Raw genomic sequence first — 17,658 nt, 5'->3', positions numbered from 1 at the left:
TAGCTACAGTAGCGACCGGTCGAAGTACAGAGACATTGGAGGACGCGATGAACACAACATTAGACCAAATTAGTAATTGGATGATTAAAAAGGGACTGGCCATATCAGAAATTAAGACCCCGTCTATTATAATAATAACTAAGTGATAGTATAGTCATCAGTAGTTTGTGCTCCAGGACAAAACTTTGAAACTGAAAGGACACAAGCAATATTTGGAAGTCAAACTTAGTTCAACAATTGAATTCTAGGAACACAAAAATATAGCAATAGCTTTGAAAACAACGGTTGCTCTCTTTCTCTCGCTTGATGTTTAATTTTAAAGGTCCTAGACCAATAAAAAAGGAAACTCCGTGCGTCTGTCATAAATGATAAATTTTTATATGCGACCTCAGTGTAAAATTTTTTAATGGTTTTCCATAAACATAGGTAAATATTATTAAGTCCAGAAAGTGTAATAGTTCCTGAAAGTTGCTAGAGCATATAGAACAGTTACGACGATGTCGAATCTAGTAGTGGCCAACATTGTACTGGTACACTTGATGACGAGAAGTCGGTGTGAACTAATATGGGTAGATGAGTGTGTAAGACACACAGTCGATGAAAATACTTGAAGTTGGTGGCAACAAGAATGGAAAGACGACCCGATAAATAAGATATGAACGAAAATACTTATACCCGTTGTCCGCGATTGGGTTAATTGACAGCACGGAAAGACGGAGAGAACCTGACACAATTTCTGACAAGACATGGCTGCTCCAGGCCTACTATATTTGCGCGTGTAGAAATCCCAGAATGTTAATCTTGTGGTTACGTGATGGATGATGCAAAACACACGTTCTTCTGATGTGGTGGATGGGCGTTAGCATAAAACTTGTTAACTTCTTAAAGTTAGCAGAACTAGAAGCCATGGTAGAACAAAATGTTACTCCAGAAACAATAATAACAATCATGGTACGTAACAATACGAACTGGAAAGTTGTGTAACGGTACGAGACACTAATTCTGGACACCAAAGAGGAAGAAGAGCGACTGAGGTGATAGAACGAGAGTTCCAATGAGGCGGACGAAAAATGGCTAGTCTGAGAATACATTAAAATCATACAATCAAAACCAAGTGCGATTTACAGTCATGTAACTTTGTTAAAATTAGGGTTCTGAAGAATACGTACGTGTATAGGCATGATAAACTATGTACTGTTGTAATTACATTCAATTAAATGTTTAGGAAACTAAATACCATACAAGAAGACAATCTTTATATTGACAAATAAATTATGGCGGCTCGACGAGAGAGCAAAGTAAAGACGGTCCCATCCTCTGAGTCCGACGATAAGAAATAAAAAAAAGTATTAGTAGCAGTAACAGAGCGATTTGATTTTAAAAACGTGCCTAATTAAAAAGTTGAAACCAATGGGATTTTTGCGAGACTTATGGAGTTTTATAAACATTGTTTGAAGTTAGTTGACCAAACAACGAGTTAAAAATGGCAAAAATTATAAAATGAAATAAAAAAACTCCGGGAAAAACGCCATCGATTCATTAGAATCGCTTCTGCAGCGTTAACAATAAAATGCTAATTCGACAGGAATAATTTTTAACCTTCTGTTTATAATATGAATCCCTTGGGTGCATACCAAGATATAACATTATTATATACAAGTGTATTTTAAAAATCGATACAAATATACAGTATCGAACACGCAATGGGATTTCTAGGACGTGAATTCGAACCTCCCCCCGTTTTCCAGACAACTTGGTTTATTATTATTAACAATTGCCGCCATGGTAGATGAGAGGCAAAAGGTACGAAAGAGCTGGAATATCGTTTGATATATTTTGCGCTGGGGCAGACGGACAATATTGTGGCGAGACCTCGTTATTGAATTACATTGAAGTCGGTGACCATAAAACAGTCGGTAGTAAGTTAAATATACTACGGACACCAGATTTCCGTGTCAAGGAGAAAGGCAATTCAAATAGCTTGTTAAAATTGAGTAACAGAATGATAAAATAATTTAGTGTTCTAATCAAGTGGACGGGATTATTTACTTTAATTTATTTGTTTCCATGAAAATACATACACCTGGACCCAAGAGTGAAGATCGAAATAAAATGACGATCTTAAAATGCGATTACAATAGGTTAAAATAATCATAAAAAAAAAAAAAACAAAAAAAATATCTATACTCTAATACAATCGTACCCTTATTAAATATAAATATAAAACACTTCAAATGTAGTTTAAAACAAAATTTTCCACAATACGAGTACACTAGTATTAAAATCCATCAAATATTGCACTAATACGATCATTATATATTTTCGTTATAGCCTTAAGGCAACGGCATTTTTCTTTCTGTTTGAGTGCGAAAAAAAATATAAAAAAAAAAGATCTGATACCCAAACAAAATAGTTAGAGAAATAAATAACGTTTATAATAACAATATTTTAAATACAAAATTGAATAGAATGTACACGCGGAAGGTCGTATTTTTCTTACATATAATAATGGGTTCCTTTATATCCATTCTTAAATTTTCAATATTTTAAAGGAATTCAAATTTGTATTTGTAAATGCCATACGCACATACATCACGGTTAACAAATGCGAGCATAGCTTATAAGCGAGCGTTTTTAATTTATGAAAAGAAATAGGAAAAAACGGTACAATCTCTACAATCCGTTAACAAACCCTCCTTCACGGAGTAGATATTATAATGCAATAGTGGCGCAGTATTATAGAATCCAGTTCATACGTGTATAAATAAAAACAGGTAATAATCAAAAGTTTCAATTTTATATAAAGTTCATTTGTTTTGTTGCACACGTTATATTTGATTCCGTGAAAATAACACAAGGTATGTACATGCAACAAAAGGAAGGCCCCATATCCGATGACGCATTAATCGGGATACCCAATCTTCAGATCGTGTTTGTTTAACGCGCTAAAAGCATCGCGTAGTTGCAGCAAAATATAAAATCCTTTCACTGCGACCCCCTCATCCACCAATCATGGATCGCTCGTGATCGTAAACGGAAGCTACGGTAAAAATTGCTTTGCGGTTTTCCATCATCGTCGTTTCGAAAAAAATAAAATAAAAATAAATAAACAAACTTTTTATTATTATTATTTTTTATCAGAACATAATAAAAGGGAGCGACATCATTCATCTCTGGCACGTACCTTCCTCTTCTACCTTCTCGTTTCACCAAAACGTTACGCGTTCACCCCAAAAGTTATTAGGGAAAATATTCCTCCCTAGAGTGTACTTTCTATCAGTACAAACAACAGGTACCGGCTTTTATATAAAAGGCGGTTTTTCGGCGGTAGTTCCGATCACACGGTTTTTACATTTGAAACTGTTTTATTATTATTATTATTATCATTTTATATACATATTCGTATACATTTCACGAGATGAATCCGTAAAGCAGAGGGACTCATGAAAAAAAAATCTTGTCGATTTAATACGTTTTGTACAGTGTAACCTACGGCATTTTATTTATTTATTTATATTTTTGATAAATAGTCGTCACCAAGGCATCCTTTTCTGTTTTCTATTCAGATTTTATGTACCTTAGACCTCTATTGTCCGCAAGTACGCTGTTTTGACAAAAGGTGACAAAACTTTTTGGACAACTCCTCTCTCCGCACCATCACTCTCTCCTATGGTCTCTTTCGCTGGATGAACGTCTTAGCAGCCGGAAAAATTCGCCACAAAAGCCGGGTCGTTTATCATGTCACCAAACACTCACGGTTTTCCACAACCCGAAGTCGAAAGTTTGTTATACCACCCTTTCCTCTTCTCCACTGTTGCATTATAAGCATCGTATTACTATTGTTGCTCTATTGATACCACCTATTCCTTTCATGTTATATAACACATAGTATTAAAAGACCAGTTACAGAATTCAGATAAGAAAATCGGTTCTATCCTATTACTACGTGTGCGAGAATAACAATTTTAATTCACGTAGGTATGTATGAAAATTGAAAAAAAACAGCCGTTTATTTTAATAAGCCGCACAAAAATAAACTTCCATACTAATACTATCGTTAATTCTAGTTAAAAATATTTATATACCAATTACGATTGGTCAAATAAATACAGTTCATTAAAAAATACAATGCAAACAAATCTGAAGATTATTCTTATTAAAGGAAGAAGTGGATAAGAAATCACGAACAGGCAGTAAAATGTTTTGTTCGAAAGCCAATCAGAAATATTATCCCAGAAATCTTGTTTAACGTACCTGTATCAAGAAATTATGATAATATAGACTTTAAAAATGTAACTAAATAATACCCATTGTCTCCAATCCACTCAAGCTTACTAATTTTTTTTTATAAGAGTAACTTATTAATCAAAGAATAATAACTTTTATTTTTTTTTTTAACGAGGAAAAGAGATTTAATTAATAAGTAATTTGTATGTTGCAATTAGTTGCAATGTGTATGCATGTTCTCAAGTTCTAGATATTAAGAAGATAATGTATTACTTAATTGGAGACTATAGAGAACATAATAGTTATAAAAGGTCATGAACTGAAACTAGGATTTCTGGACAATTTATTACGTTAAATCTAAATTATATATTAAAGTGATTAAATGATACATTATAATGCCATTAACAGCAAATGTTCGCGTAACGTACTATTTTAAAATTATATCTATTATTTTAAACCAAAACGTAAGATTCTAATTACGTAGCTTATAATCGTTATGTTATGCTTGTGTTTTCAATTAGTATAGAATTTATTTTGAAATTTAAAGGAATGCATACCGAAATCCATTTTGTCAAACTACATGTAGCGTATAAACGTGTATTATCACAAGTTTTTATTAAATTTTATTGAATTTTATGTAATTTAATATTTCTTTTCTCTTTTAAAATTATAACATTATTTCAAACCCCCCTCCCCACACCATGCTATCTTAATCTTCATAACCAGCAGATTATTTTTCATATATATATGAACTAAGTGCTCATGGGTCGTGAGGTACGAGGTATAAAAACACAAGGAAAACGACTCGACGCAGCGTATTAATCCATCCCCGCTCTCTGCTGTATGACAGATAAGCTTAATGGAACAGAAGTTTTCTTCACATTGTCACAAAGTTTTTACCAGCTTTTTCGAGAAAGAGTTTTATGGGATTTAACAGCGACACAAATTGCCCACTACAGCCGTTTAAGTAGAAACGACGAAATATAAATAAAAAGGATCCAGAAACCGTCATCAGCAGTGCAGTATAGGTACATTGCATCAGGGTGTATACTAAAGACCGCGAAGAATAAAGCGGCGGTGGTCGGCTCTTACACGAAGAGCACATATAAGTACCCAACGAAACGAATTATCACGAATTTTAGATATTTATCTATGTAAAAGTATATTATTTTCATCCTATAGCATCAGATGGATATTGCTCTGGTTTGATTTACACTCACTATATATGAGTATGTGTGTACATGCATATGTGTATGTATATGTGCTCATGCGTTCGGTGGTCTTACAACGACGAGAAAAGAAACGTAACGGTAGATTAGGTGGTGTAAATTATGGTAGGAGAACTAGGAATAAAAATCCAATTCCAATTTGTTAACAAATCCGTATTCCACACTTCTCTCTTCACCGCCGTAAATGAGTATATGAGCCACCCGTACTACATAACTTCCGTCTCACACGATCGGTATTGTTTCTTATTCGGCAGACTTATCCCCGGAGAAAATTGATTCAGTGGTGTGATATTATATGGGGGTTTCCACCACATCACGTCAAATCCCGTAATGTCTAGAATATTGGTAATACTTTGAACGAAATGAAAAAGGAAAACTGATATATATAATATATGAACAAACACACAACATGATTAAGTGTGTATAAAGACGATACGACATTAAAAGAAAAAGAAACGCTAGAAAGATTGAATTAGGGAAGACAGTTATTTATAGAAAATGTACATAGTTGCAGCATAAAAAGTTATACAATATTTATAAGTCCATAAAAGAAATAATATATTTATCGGTTTTAAAAAATAATTAAATAGCAAGTAAATAGCCAAAACACGACTGTTATAATTCTTATTCGTTCATTATTAATTTTTAATATTTTCTTTGTTTGCACTTGGCAATTAGCGAATGTTTGTTTAATGATTTATCATACAGCATAATTTTCCTTGTTGACGATCGTTTGTGAAAATCAGTTTAAACTATACTCTAAAAATAGTGGTTTAGTTATAGTTCGTATGAGACCTATATCGCAGTGAATACGTTAGGGTATATTCAAATGAACGAAACGATAAACTAAACATCCCGAGCAATAAAAAGCTATTTTTATCTGCTTTTTTCCTCTATTTTTTACGATTATTCCGATAAACTATACACACTAAAATAGTATAGATGTAACGTCTGTGTATAATATCTTTTTACAACGTGAATTCCAATGGCACGGTGCCTTTGGCCGGATATTTTACGTGTTACTTATCTCCAGTGTCCCTATACATATACCGTTTGTCGATCTTCACCTTAGAAGAGACTATGAAACAGACCAGGTTGAAACGTTTAGCTTAGGGACAGGTGCGATATAAAGCGGTTCAAAGTCCAAAAACAACGATAGCGATTGTCCACGAGTTTCGGTTGGGGTTTAATTACGAGACAAAACTTTTCTACGCTGCTGTACTGACGGGTAGTGCTATTTAGGCAAAAGCCCCCACAGGTGGACAAAAAGTTTTACGCACGTAACTAAGAATGGATTGATGTGTAGATCGTGACCCGTCGCATATAGTAACGGACGAGATGTGCGTCAGTTGGTAGAACGGGTACAGTTGTTGACAGAGAAAGTGTGTCCAATACAAAAGACTGTTTTTGTATTCCGATGGCGAACTGACAAGCATTTGAAACTAAGAACTCGCACCGGTTACTCATCACTATGGCCGGATATCCTCTTGAAGCCAAGATGTAACCCCGTCTGCATATATAGCAGTGAAGTCATACAGCACTGGCGAATACTGTTTTTTTTCATTAAACGCGTTAAAAGCACGGACGAACGCCATTATGATGATCACAGAAATGTATTTTTTGTCTTTTTATACAATGAAAAAGTAATAATTTTCAGAATAACAACGTATAAATGCTTTTTTTTCTTACTTTGATATATTTATAGGAACTTCAACAAAACGAAATTAACTTAATACACCAGTCCGCTTGAGAATGTCATTATAAAAATATAAAATACACGATCAACTGGGAAAAATTTTCAAAAACAACGTTTTATTATGAAGAAGAAAAAAATGAATACTTTGATCGCATAATTGTATAATATTTCTTGAAAACAAGCGGTTTATATATATTATGGTTCTTAAATTAAATTTTACAATCGAAATTCACGCACTCTTATGAAAGTATAAAAATAAGAACAAATAGAAGGTTTAATGTTTGATTGATGTACAATTTCATTCGAACGAACGGAGTTCCCAAGTGAAAAATTAAATATTAATCGGATTTATTATTAGTAAACAATACCATAGCTGTCGATGAAAACTACTCATCCAACAACATTTAATTAATTAACTAATGGTGCATTTAATGATACACGACTGACATGGTAGATGTAAAGAGTATACACTCAACGAGGAAGATGAACGGAAAAAAAATTCGGTCTGATCCACGTCGATATATTGTGCCGATATACACACATTCCGTGTCAAAGTAATCCCAAACACCTACTGTCAATTAGATTTATATCCAAAAAAGACCACTGCAATGGTGTGTTGATCAACGCCTTCCAGGGATAAATTCTGAATTAAGCGGCGAGCCAATGATACGCAATGACGGTGGCGAACGAGAAAGCCACCCACCGAAAGCAACAATCGACAAACTGTTGCCAAATTCGATCGATGAAGTAACTATATATATGTACTGCTATCGTCACCACCCCTTACCTGTTGAAAGAACTACATGGAAGAGTGACATGGAGAGAGAGAGAGAGAGAGGAATACTAAAACGGCCGCTGTTGCGTGCGGCGAGGCGTGAAAAAAGAAAACAATTGTGCGCGTTATATAATGTACACACGATTGCGTGTATGTGTATAAAAAAGTTCGCTGGGGTGCATGTGAGCTACACTATACCCCATCTTGTACAATATTCAATTTATAAATATTTAAAAAGAAATCGAATGCCGTGGCGGCGGACGTTTATATAATTTCAATGTTATCGGTTGGGCAAATAACACACACACACTACATATATAATATATATATGAATACTTTCCAAACATTTTCATAATGCCCTCCCTCGCTTTTTCCCGGTGTATTATTCGTCTTCGACAAGCAGTTTTTTTCGAAGTAACTGGCGTTCATGTGCTAAACACGACACTATAGACTAAAATATAAATATCCTTGGACTTCATCAACGACCTGTTCGTCAAGGTTTAAGCACGACGACGCCCCCGCGTCCCGTCTAGACGTGGGTTTGCTGAAAATCAAAGACGAATTTTGACAACCGTCGACGGCACAAAATATAAAATAATACATAGTCCACCAGTCAACCCGTTATTGTTTCGTAGTAATGCGTGCACACACCGTTTACTCGCGTGTTAATAATAAATGAAACAGCGAGCACGACCAGTACTAATGGTTATCGCATGCGCATACATAATACGTATTCATACATACGTATCTGTATATTATTATAAGAGATGAGTGTGTACACACGTATGCCGTGGTGGGTCATTGTTTCGGTGTAGTACGATCTTATTTGAAACGATTACTCCGAAGCAAACATTACGCAAACCCACTCCCGATTGTAATGTACTTGTGATATTACTGCGTGGACAATTCATGTGAAAAAAAGAAAAGAAAAATAACGGCTGACACGACACGAAAAATTAGGTGAGCCTACGGAGCGTAATATTTTAAACATTTTAGGGAAAAGATGTAATGATAAGTGTTGCGAATGGTCGAACTCGAAAAATCCGCAATTCTGAACGAAGTCGCTGATCACGCGTTCCGGTGTACGAACTTCCATATAATGCGTTGACATAATAAAAATATTTGAATTTCATGACTCAATCGTACAAAATGACATATAATATATAAGTAATAAAGTAATACTATGTTCTATCATATGAATATATTATACGTGGGTAAAAAGGGTTTGCAATATTTTTTGTTTATAAGAAACTAATAGCAAACGTTCAAAATTAGTGCCCTTTAACATTTATGTGAGTCAGATTTATAATGAAATGCTATGTGTAATTTTTAACGGGTTTTCAAGACTACTGAAAGTTTAGAAAAACACACCGTTATAAAACTAATAAAGTACATAGTTATATACGTATATAGTTGCACTCGCTTTTCTCCAAATCTCATACAATTGCGGACAGTTATTTTTATAGTTGTTGTCTTTCTTGGTACTTCACTAGTATAGAAACTAAAGATTTGACACCAGCATCTACCATTATAGTTTATATTTTAACGACTATTGCCCCTTCCTCACCAGCGGCCGGACGTCAATGTATAATTATTTCCGCATAGAATTCATTGGGTAATATAACTTAAAACGGCATTCGAGTGCGATAATGACAAAGATCACATACACATACGCGCGCGCAAAATATACCCACACCTACAATTACACATACGCATAAACATAACTACAAATACAAACACACGCGTATGGTTCATTTGGCCGGTTAAATTACAAACGATAACGTATAACGTTATTTTCGGCGTTCAGCAGTGTTTGGTTTCTGTATATAAATGTTTTCGTATTCAATTATTTCATAGGTACTCGTGCGCGCATTGACGATGGCTGCAGGGTGGTTACAACCGAGCTGGAGGTAGAGTGGTTTTGTTTACGTACCTGTCGCACGCACATTAATTATGTCAAACACAATTAGGGATGTTGTCTGCCTCCCCACTTCACGTCATTCCACTGTTATTCACTATCCTTAGTCGGGGTTGACGGTGAATAGGTAGGGGAGAGTAAGCATGAGAGCGAATGAGTAGGAGAAAGGGAAAGAGAAAGAGAGAGAGAGAAGGATAGAGAAGGAGAACTTAAAAGGTGAAACGTTCGAGAAGAGGAAAGCAGACGAACGGAGGGATTTAATCGAATTTCTTACGTTTGGCCCGGAGGCACGCACACACGATGTTGGCGGCGGCGAAAGCAGCCACAAAGCGCATTGCCCATCAGTTTTACAAAAACCTATTCACTCTCTCTCTTCATTCTCTCAATCATTCCCTCCCTCTTATAACCCTACCCATTACCTTATCTCAACTTTTCTACTCTTTTTCGCTCTTTTCGAGTATGCTTTCACGCTCAATGGAACTACTAACGTGTGTGCAAAAGATCTTTTCTCAGATCGTCTTTTTATTTAGTGTTTATAACATACCGATCGTAAATTGATAAAAAATTAATAAATCATATAAATATATAATATATTATGTACATACTGTGATGGTCAAAGTTAGGTGGAATCGTCGAGATCATCGTTTTTCACGACTATTGCTTACATAAAACAAGTTTCAATATCAGTGTGTAATTATTAATGGGAGTTATATACCAAGACACTTTAAAACGTAATTTTTTTCAACTGTTAAACCGCTGTTCATGCGAAGCAAAAAAAAATAAATAAACTTGAAAAATTACACATCGATAGAATTTGAGATGGGAAGCACCTTATGTTTACACGCAATGAAAAAAGAAAGTGTACAGTGATATTTCACCAAATTAATTTTCTCCAGAAACAAAAAAAAAACAGAAACATAGGCTTCACTTGTTAAAACCAAACCACACACCACACATGTATCCACATGTATAATGTGTTCCACGTACCGCAGCACCAGAAGAGTTTACTACTGACGAAAACAAAGTGAAACCTCATACTATCACCAACAATATTGAGCCACTATGTATTTTGGGATGCGTTTTGCATTTGCTTACGGTTCGCACCGTATAGAATAGAAGTAAAACTAATCGGCCGAGAGAAACTTCGAAAATAATGGACCAGAAGATTTCCACCCTACGGAAATCGTTGACCGCGTACCGAGAAAAAAAGACTGACAAATTTTCCAATCGCCTTAAACGATGATGGAACATCGCCACTCCACTTAGCACGCACAAAAGAGCCCCAGCGGAATTCGTCATAAAGGAATTTCGGGCTCGGGTTCCCGCGTGTCCCTACAATAGCATCTGCAGGGACCACGTCCACAACACACACACTCATACACGAGCGGGTGCACAAATACACACACGTACGTACGTACGTACGCACATATACACTCACACACACGTAACAGGACGTGCGCAATAGCAGCATGACGGTTCAAAAGTGGCCCGCGGTGCGAAAAACGATCTCCATTGTGACCGCAAAATTGAAAACTGTCTTTTTCTCGTTGTACGTTCAGACCTCTAAACTTTTTTCATTCGACCGAACTTGGTTACGAAATACTTCTCTACGAACACATACACTTACTCACATACATATATATATATGACGGACGGTATAATAATGATAAAAAAAAAATAATAGTAATAAAAATAAATAAGCAAACCGCCGACTGTGGAAATAATAATAAATTGGATTTTTTGTGCGTCAAGTACTACATATGTATACGTATGGAGTGTATAAGCACTAGAGTGTCCGGGTGGAAAGGTTAATTTGACGTGCATTACCCACCCACCCACAAGCGATCATCGTATAGCAAAAAGCACTAAACAAAAATGGAAGGTTGTAAAACGATTTCGAAAACTTTTGAAAATACATATAAAACCCGATGCAGAATGCGGTATTCTCATTACACAACAAAATGACACCGTTCAAAACTTCACATGATTTTTTCCCCTCGTTATTCGTTGCTCGTTACTCGCGTTACTCTATAACGGCCAAACCCAATGAATATACTTATGGCTGTCAGGAAATGCAGTTGAATAGTTTTGTAGTTCTAGGAATTTGTACCTTGTACGGTTGGTAATGGTCTAAAAAAAACCAAAATTACTTCACAAAACTTAACGTTAGACGTCATTTAAAAGACCTAGCAGTTAAATCAGTTATATCAGGCAATATACGAATTCTATTCGCATACAACACCTTATTATACACACACAATATATACACTCATGTATAATAAAAACACTTTTATTATATTATATGGGGAGAGTAAAAAATATGATGTTATTCAACTACGTTTACCGACTTAAACATTGAAGTAATTCAAGTTAGATTATTTTCTCATAAAAAAAAAAAAAAAAAATCACAGATACGTGAAAAAATAAAATATTTAATAAAATGCAAAACGAGTTCGTGTTACTCTAAGAGTTAATAATAAAATAACAAAATATTCGATTATATTTTACATTGAACATTTTCATATTATATTATATTCGTCCTCATGATATACCACCAATGATGGTTTTAAATTTTTATTTCATTTTTCTTAGGAATACATAAATATATACATATATATTCAGACATGTAGGTAAGAAAGTAATCCTTTAACGAGAACCCCAGCTGAGAAGACATCGTTAGCAAAGCCTCCGCTACACCGCCACTGCTATCACTCTTATACCGGACAAACGTGTACACATCGTGCTCGAATCGATAACGTCTATAATGAGCTTTATTTGGACTCATCCTTTTCCGTTATTTACCGGCTGCCACCACTACTACACTTCGCGTAGATACTGAGAAGGAAAAATGAAACGGTGACGACGGATATAGCTCGTTATTCATCCAAGATATTAATGGAATAATGGAATTTAACTTTGACCGTCGTCATAGTCGTACTTTTAAGCATTTTGCATGTAGCTCGTTAACAAATTCTCTCCATTAAAAATTCTCACACCGAGTATACGCCAACCCACGCATAACAAGCAAATTAATATATAATGTTGAATCTCTATGGAGTGCGAATGACCATCAGGTCGATCGCAATACGAGGAGTTAGAATTGATCGTGACTCACTTTCATTATTTTTTTGTTCAACTTACGAATAATAATTAATTAAGGCAATATGTAGTAACAATAATAGTAATAAATAACTATGAAAAACGAGATTGAATAACTATGTAGGTAAATGTACGTAATCTAATGGATATTCCGTATAAAATAAAGGTTATTTTAAATAGAAGAAATAAAAGAAGTGCAACATGTAAAATGCATGTAAATGAAAAAAATTTTTTGCTCGTCGACAACTTTTTTCATTTTTGGTCGATCAAGACAAACCTAGAATAGCTCAGGAATTTAACATAACATAAGTCACAAGTCTTTAAAAGTTGGCTACTTCTGTTGTAGATCAGTGATAATAATTAACACCTATACATGTTTTTTAATGTTCTACGACTGATTTGACAACATGAACGGCGAGATGAGACGGTGGTATACGGGTGGAATGTAAAACAAAACATTTTACGATGTGGTATTAAATGCATTAAATACGACAGAAAAGAAGAAAAACACTTTTCAGGCAAAAACCTCGAAGGATTGATCTCCTTCCCCTCGTTAGAGGTAGATACACTTGCGCGAGCGTCAAATGCTGCAACTTTATGGATTGATTAATTATATTGTTATAAACCGATGAATTTAAATTGTGCACTTTCCCTATTAATTACGATGCAATACCTATGAGATTTTCTAGCTTGAGCTCTTTTGAATATTTTAAATGATTATTTGACATGCACGGCGGTTCATCGAGGCAATCAGTATTAACTTAAAGTTTCCATAGGAATATATAAATACGAAAACAATAGATTTTCTGCTATCATGTATGGCTGTTGTCCATTTATTTAAATATACTGAGAAGATAACTGTAATTATTCGAATACCGTACACAGGTACAACCAAAAAGCCATAGCCGAAAACAAATTATCTAATAATAAGTTCTAGAATATCCTACATGGTAGAAGGTTAATTATAATTTATCAAATGTCCGACGGTAAACGAACAAATATTTTATATGAAGCGATTAGTATATTATTTTAATGTAAACACTACCTTACACATAAATAGTTTGAAAACATGAGGAATAGTTTTCAAGTTCTTATTATTTGAATTTTGATAAGCACATCAACAGCAGATGATTTTTTGATAAAATGCGCTAATTTTTTTACTCTTGGTAGGTATACATGTATTCATCATAAAATTTATCAAGTTTTAATTCACAAAAGTGTAGTGTGTAGAACACTAATTCAATTAATATCCATCGAATTATATTTCTAATTTACTTATTAATTTGTAAGGAATTGTATACGTAAAAATGGACGTAGAAATTGTACGACCAGGAGAGAACGCCTAAGAGATTACGTAATAATTTATTACCTAAATTTCTTGGCCAGTAGAAATAACTCATAAAAATTCTATACCGTAATGAATGAGTTTCTTGACAGATCTGTATTCGCCATAGCCGATTATCTCTATGCATTAAATATTGCATTAAGTATAAATTGGTAGGTAATAAATTATAACACTATTGGAACAAAAAATACCCGTTGAAATGAGAGATTTGGACGAAAGGAAAAATAAATTAATTTATCACGGTTTGAAAACGAGCATAGAATATGGTTATCAATTTTTCAATATAAATTCGCATTGGTTGCACATGACTTAACCATAAAATCCTAAAACGGATGAAACATAAGAAAATACGATGCAATAATAATCACATATATATGTAGAAAAAACGAATGCGGCTCAAGGCGTTTCTCGACAATTTTTTGTTCTCGCCAAATAAATACACACACAAACATAGTGCATACATACATGTCTGCGTGCATATATACATATTATAGATATGCGCACTCGGGGGAAAACTGTTCCTCAATACGTCAGACGTCGAGAGCACACCGAGGAGGATTTACAGCCTAGAAAGTTATATTATTCCGGTCGACTGGCCCCGGACGTGGAAAATAAAGACCGTCGAAACAAGGGTTTTTTTTATTTATTTATTTTATTATTATTATTCGCTTGCACTTCCGCTACAATACTTCTATTTACCCATGCATCGTGTGCGTATGTTCTTTGTGATACATCAGGGTCGAAATAAAAAAAAAAAAAATAACCCAACACCGAGAATAAACGTTTGAACGGCTCAGGTGTGATAGGGTAAGAAGTATTATGTGGGGGGTAGTAGTAGGGCGAGGAATATCGTGATTTCCTACAATCTCGCATTTATCTTGTCACCTTTTCACCCTCCCATCCACATACACATATTAAATATATATATATATATATATATAACTGATACTATTCGGTTTACACACGCGAGCATAAGCCAGAGGGGGAAAAAAATGTAATTATTGTTATTAATACTATTGTTTTATCGACCAGACGGTGGTGGAAGACAATGGATATAAGTCGTGACACCACGTTCTCTGCACATAGCTTCAGGCACAACAGTTCTCACTATAACTTCTGGCAAAAGACCGAGTACACAGGCGACGCAAGCGAATCATAGGGTCTGATCAATTTAAAAGGGTATACGCGACTTCTGCGAATGTCAATAAATACAGAGCTATGGGCCTGCAGGTTCTTCCGTTAATAATTTTCATTAGATTTCTGTATAGCCATGCAACGAACATGTACATGTACATTAAAAGATGGAATTGATTAGCGGGAGACAAAATTTACAACAACGGAGAGAGAGAGGATGGGTCTGAAAACTAAGTGATTATGAGTGCTATAATAACAATATGTGACAGCAGTTGAGTCCCAACTATTAATAGTTTTTATTCACCGAATCATGATTCATTTAAAAATATGTGTATAATGTAATCTGTATCTGTAGTGTATGATTTTACGAATACCAAACAACGATATCAGATAATGCAAAGCGAGTTGAAATTACGCTTTTATCAAACGTCTAAATGAGTTAATTTCATTTTTCTTTAAGAATATTGTGAAAAATAATGAATAATGATTTCCCTTGATAGAAAAATAAGACTCCAACTTGTGCTGTGATCATATTGTTAGATAAGTTTTTCAAATGTTGCTATCAATGAAAGATTAATTTATTTTGTAATATCACTTTAGGAGGGGGAGTGGGCATTATAATCAGTAAAATAAAATACTGTTGCAGAAAAACGTTTGATAAATTAAAATAAATTAAAACATTTGAAAACTTTCTAAACTTTTTCAGAAACGGCAAATATGACATTTTAACCAATGAGGAGTTTAATGTAAAAACAGAATTTGAACTCTTCAAAAAGTTGTGACGCTATCTCTTAATCTATAACAACTCGACGGTTTAATGCTCTTAACGCCATTTAAAGCCAGCAAGTTCAAATCAAAACCCCGTTTCATAAGCTAAAAGAATAAAAACTTGTTTTATCATTTATTTCCGCCTTTCCCGCTACATGCCATATTCTATTACATTTATACGTATACGATCGAACTGTTATCATACCTGATTTTTCCCTTTGAGTACAAGCACATTGGTGACTTTGCCAAACGGAATGCCCAAATGTATAACTTCAGCCTCGGTGACTTCGTTGGGTATGTTGCGTATGTGTATCACTCGGGACGGCTTGTTGTTGGCAGTTTTGTCTAGTTTGACCTGTATACAGAAAATAAACGTTGGTCAAAAGGTGGTGGACGACAATTTCGGGCCGCACGCCAGCTGCACACAATTGGACTGCCGCAGACAACGAGAATTCAATTTGCGGCCTGGATAGGGGAGGTATATTATTTACCGCATGTAGCCCCCAGAAAAATAAAAAGAGAAAAAAATCATTACAACGCGTAAGTTGACCTAGACGCCTACTCGTGTAAACAGAATCACAAACAGTAGTTTCATGATTTCGAATAGGTAGAGTGAGTTCCTAAATACAAAGTTCAACTAAAAACAGGATAATTGAAGTACCTACTGTTAATATATTAATGAATACCAACTGCAATAAAACACGAGTATTTGTTTGCATTATTTTTGTTGTTTTTCTTTAATTCCTTAACTCAAATTAAATTTATCCAGGCAAACATTTTAATAACCGTTCAGAAAAATTTCCCCGACTATTACCAGGAAAAATTCAAATTATCAGTAATTTATCAGTTACTAGCCACAAAACCAAAACTGAAACAGTTGGTTTATTAAGTTATTGGACATTTTAGCAAGTATAATGCAAATTCTGAAACACGTAAGATACCCAGGATTCCAGGATTTAAAAGTTTCTTTCAAATATCAAAATTAATTTAAGTTCCTTTTAACCACATTATAAGCCTTTCTTATTATTAATCTTTTTTTATTGATTAGTTTATATTGTCATGCATATGTGATTTTTCGATTTGGTTTTTACTACCTAATCTACAGCACCACTCTTTTATTAGTATTTATCTTAATTTTTTTATATTTTCATAATGAAATCAGAAGTAGGCGTACTGCAATATACATAATGGCATTATTTAGTATCAAATTTCTCAAAGGTTTGATTAAACGTAATTTACAGATATTATTATAAGAATAACTATTATAAAAAATAATTAAGGTTATTGAAAAGTCTTATAATGAAAATATTTAATAATGTGTTATATTGCGGATGTACAGATTTTATAGTATTTAATAATGAATCGAAGAGACACTCTTAGTTTAATTACAAAGTATTTAAATCATATTTTGCTTTATAATTATTTGTTAGTTTTTTTTTTTAATTTGAAGTAAGCATACGGGCCAAA

General features: G+C 34.2%; 1 protein-coding gene across 5 annotated transcripts in view; it reads right to left on the bottom strand.

The window, feature by feature from the left end:
* The window catches only part of LOC112680358 (polypyrimidine tract-binding protein 2), a 122,852-nt gene that overhangs the window by 37,012 nt on the left and 68,182 nt on the right, over positions 1-17,658 (bottom strand). For all 5 annotated transcript variants that reach the window (XM_025550432.1, XM_025550434.1, XM_025550435.1 and 2 more), the window contains one exon: positions 16,397-16,546. In XM_025550432.1, the coding sequence (XP_025406217.1) occupies positions 16,397-16,546 (150 nt within the window). The remainder of the gene's footprint in view (positions 1-16,396; positions 16,547-17,658) is intronic.

The sequence above is a fragment of the Sipha flava genome, unplaced genomic scaffold (assembly GCF_003268045.1).
Source record: "Sipha flava isolate LNK unplaced genomic scaffold, YSA_version1 176_pilon_pilon, whole genome shotgun sequence".
Lineage (NCBI taxonomy): Eukaryota > Metazoa > Arthropoda > Insecta > Hemiptera > Aphididae > Sipha > Sipha flava.
The sequence above is the reverse complement of the archived record's forward strand: the minus strand, read 5'-3'. Positions and strand labels throughout refer to the sequence as shown.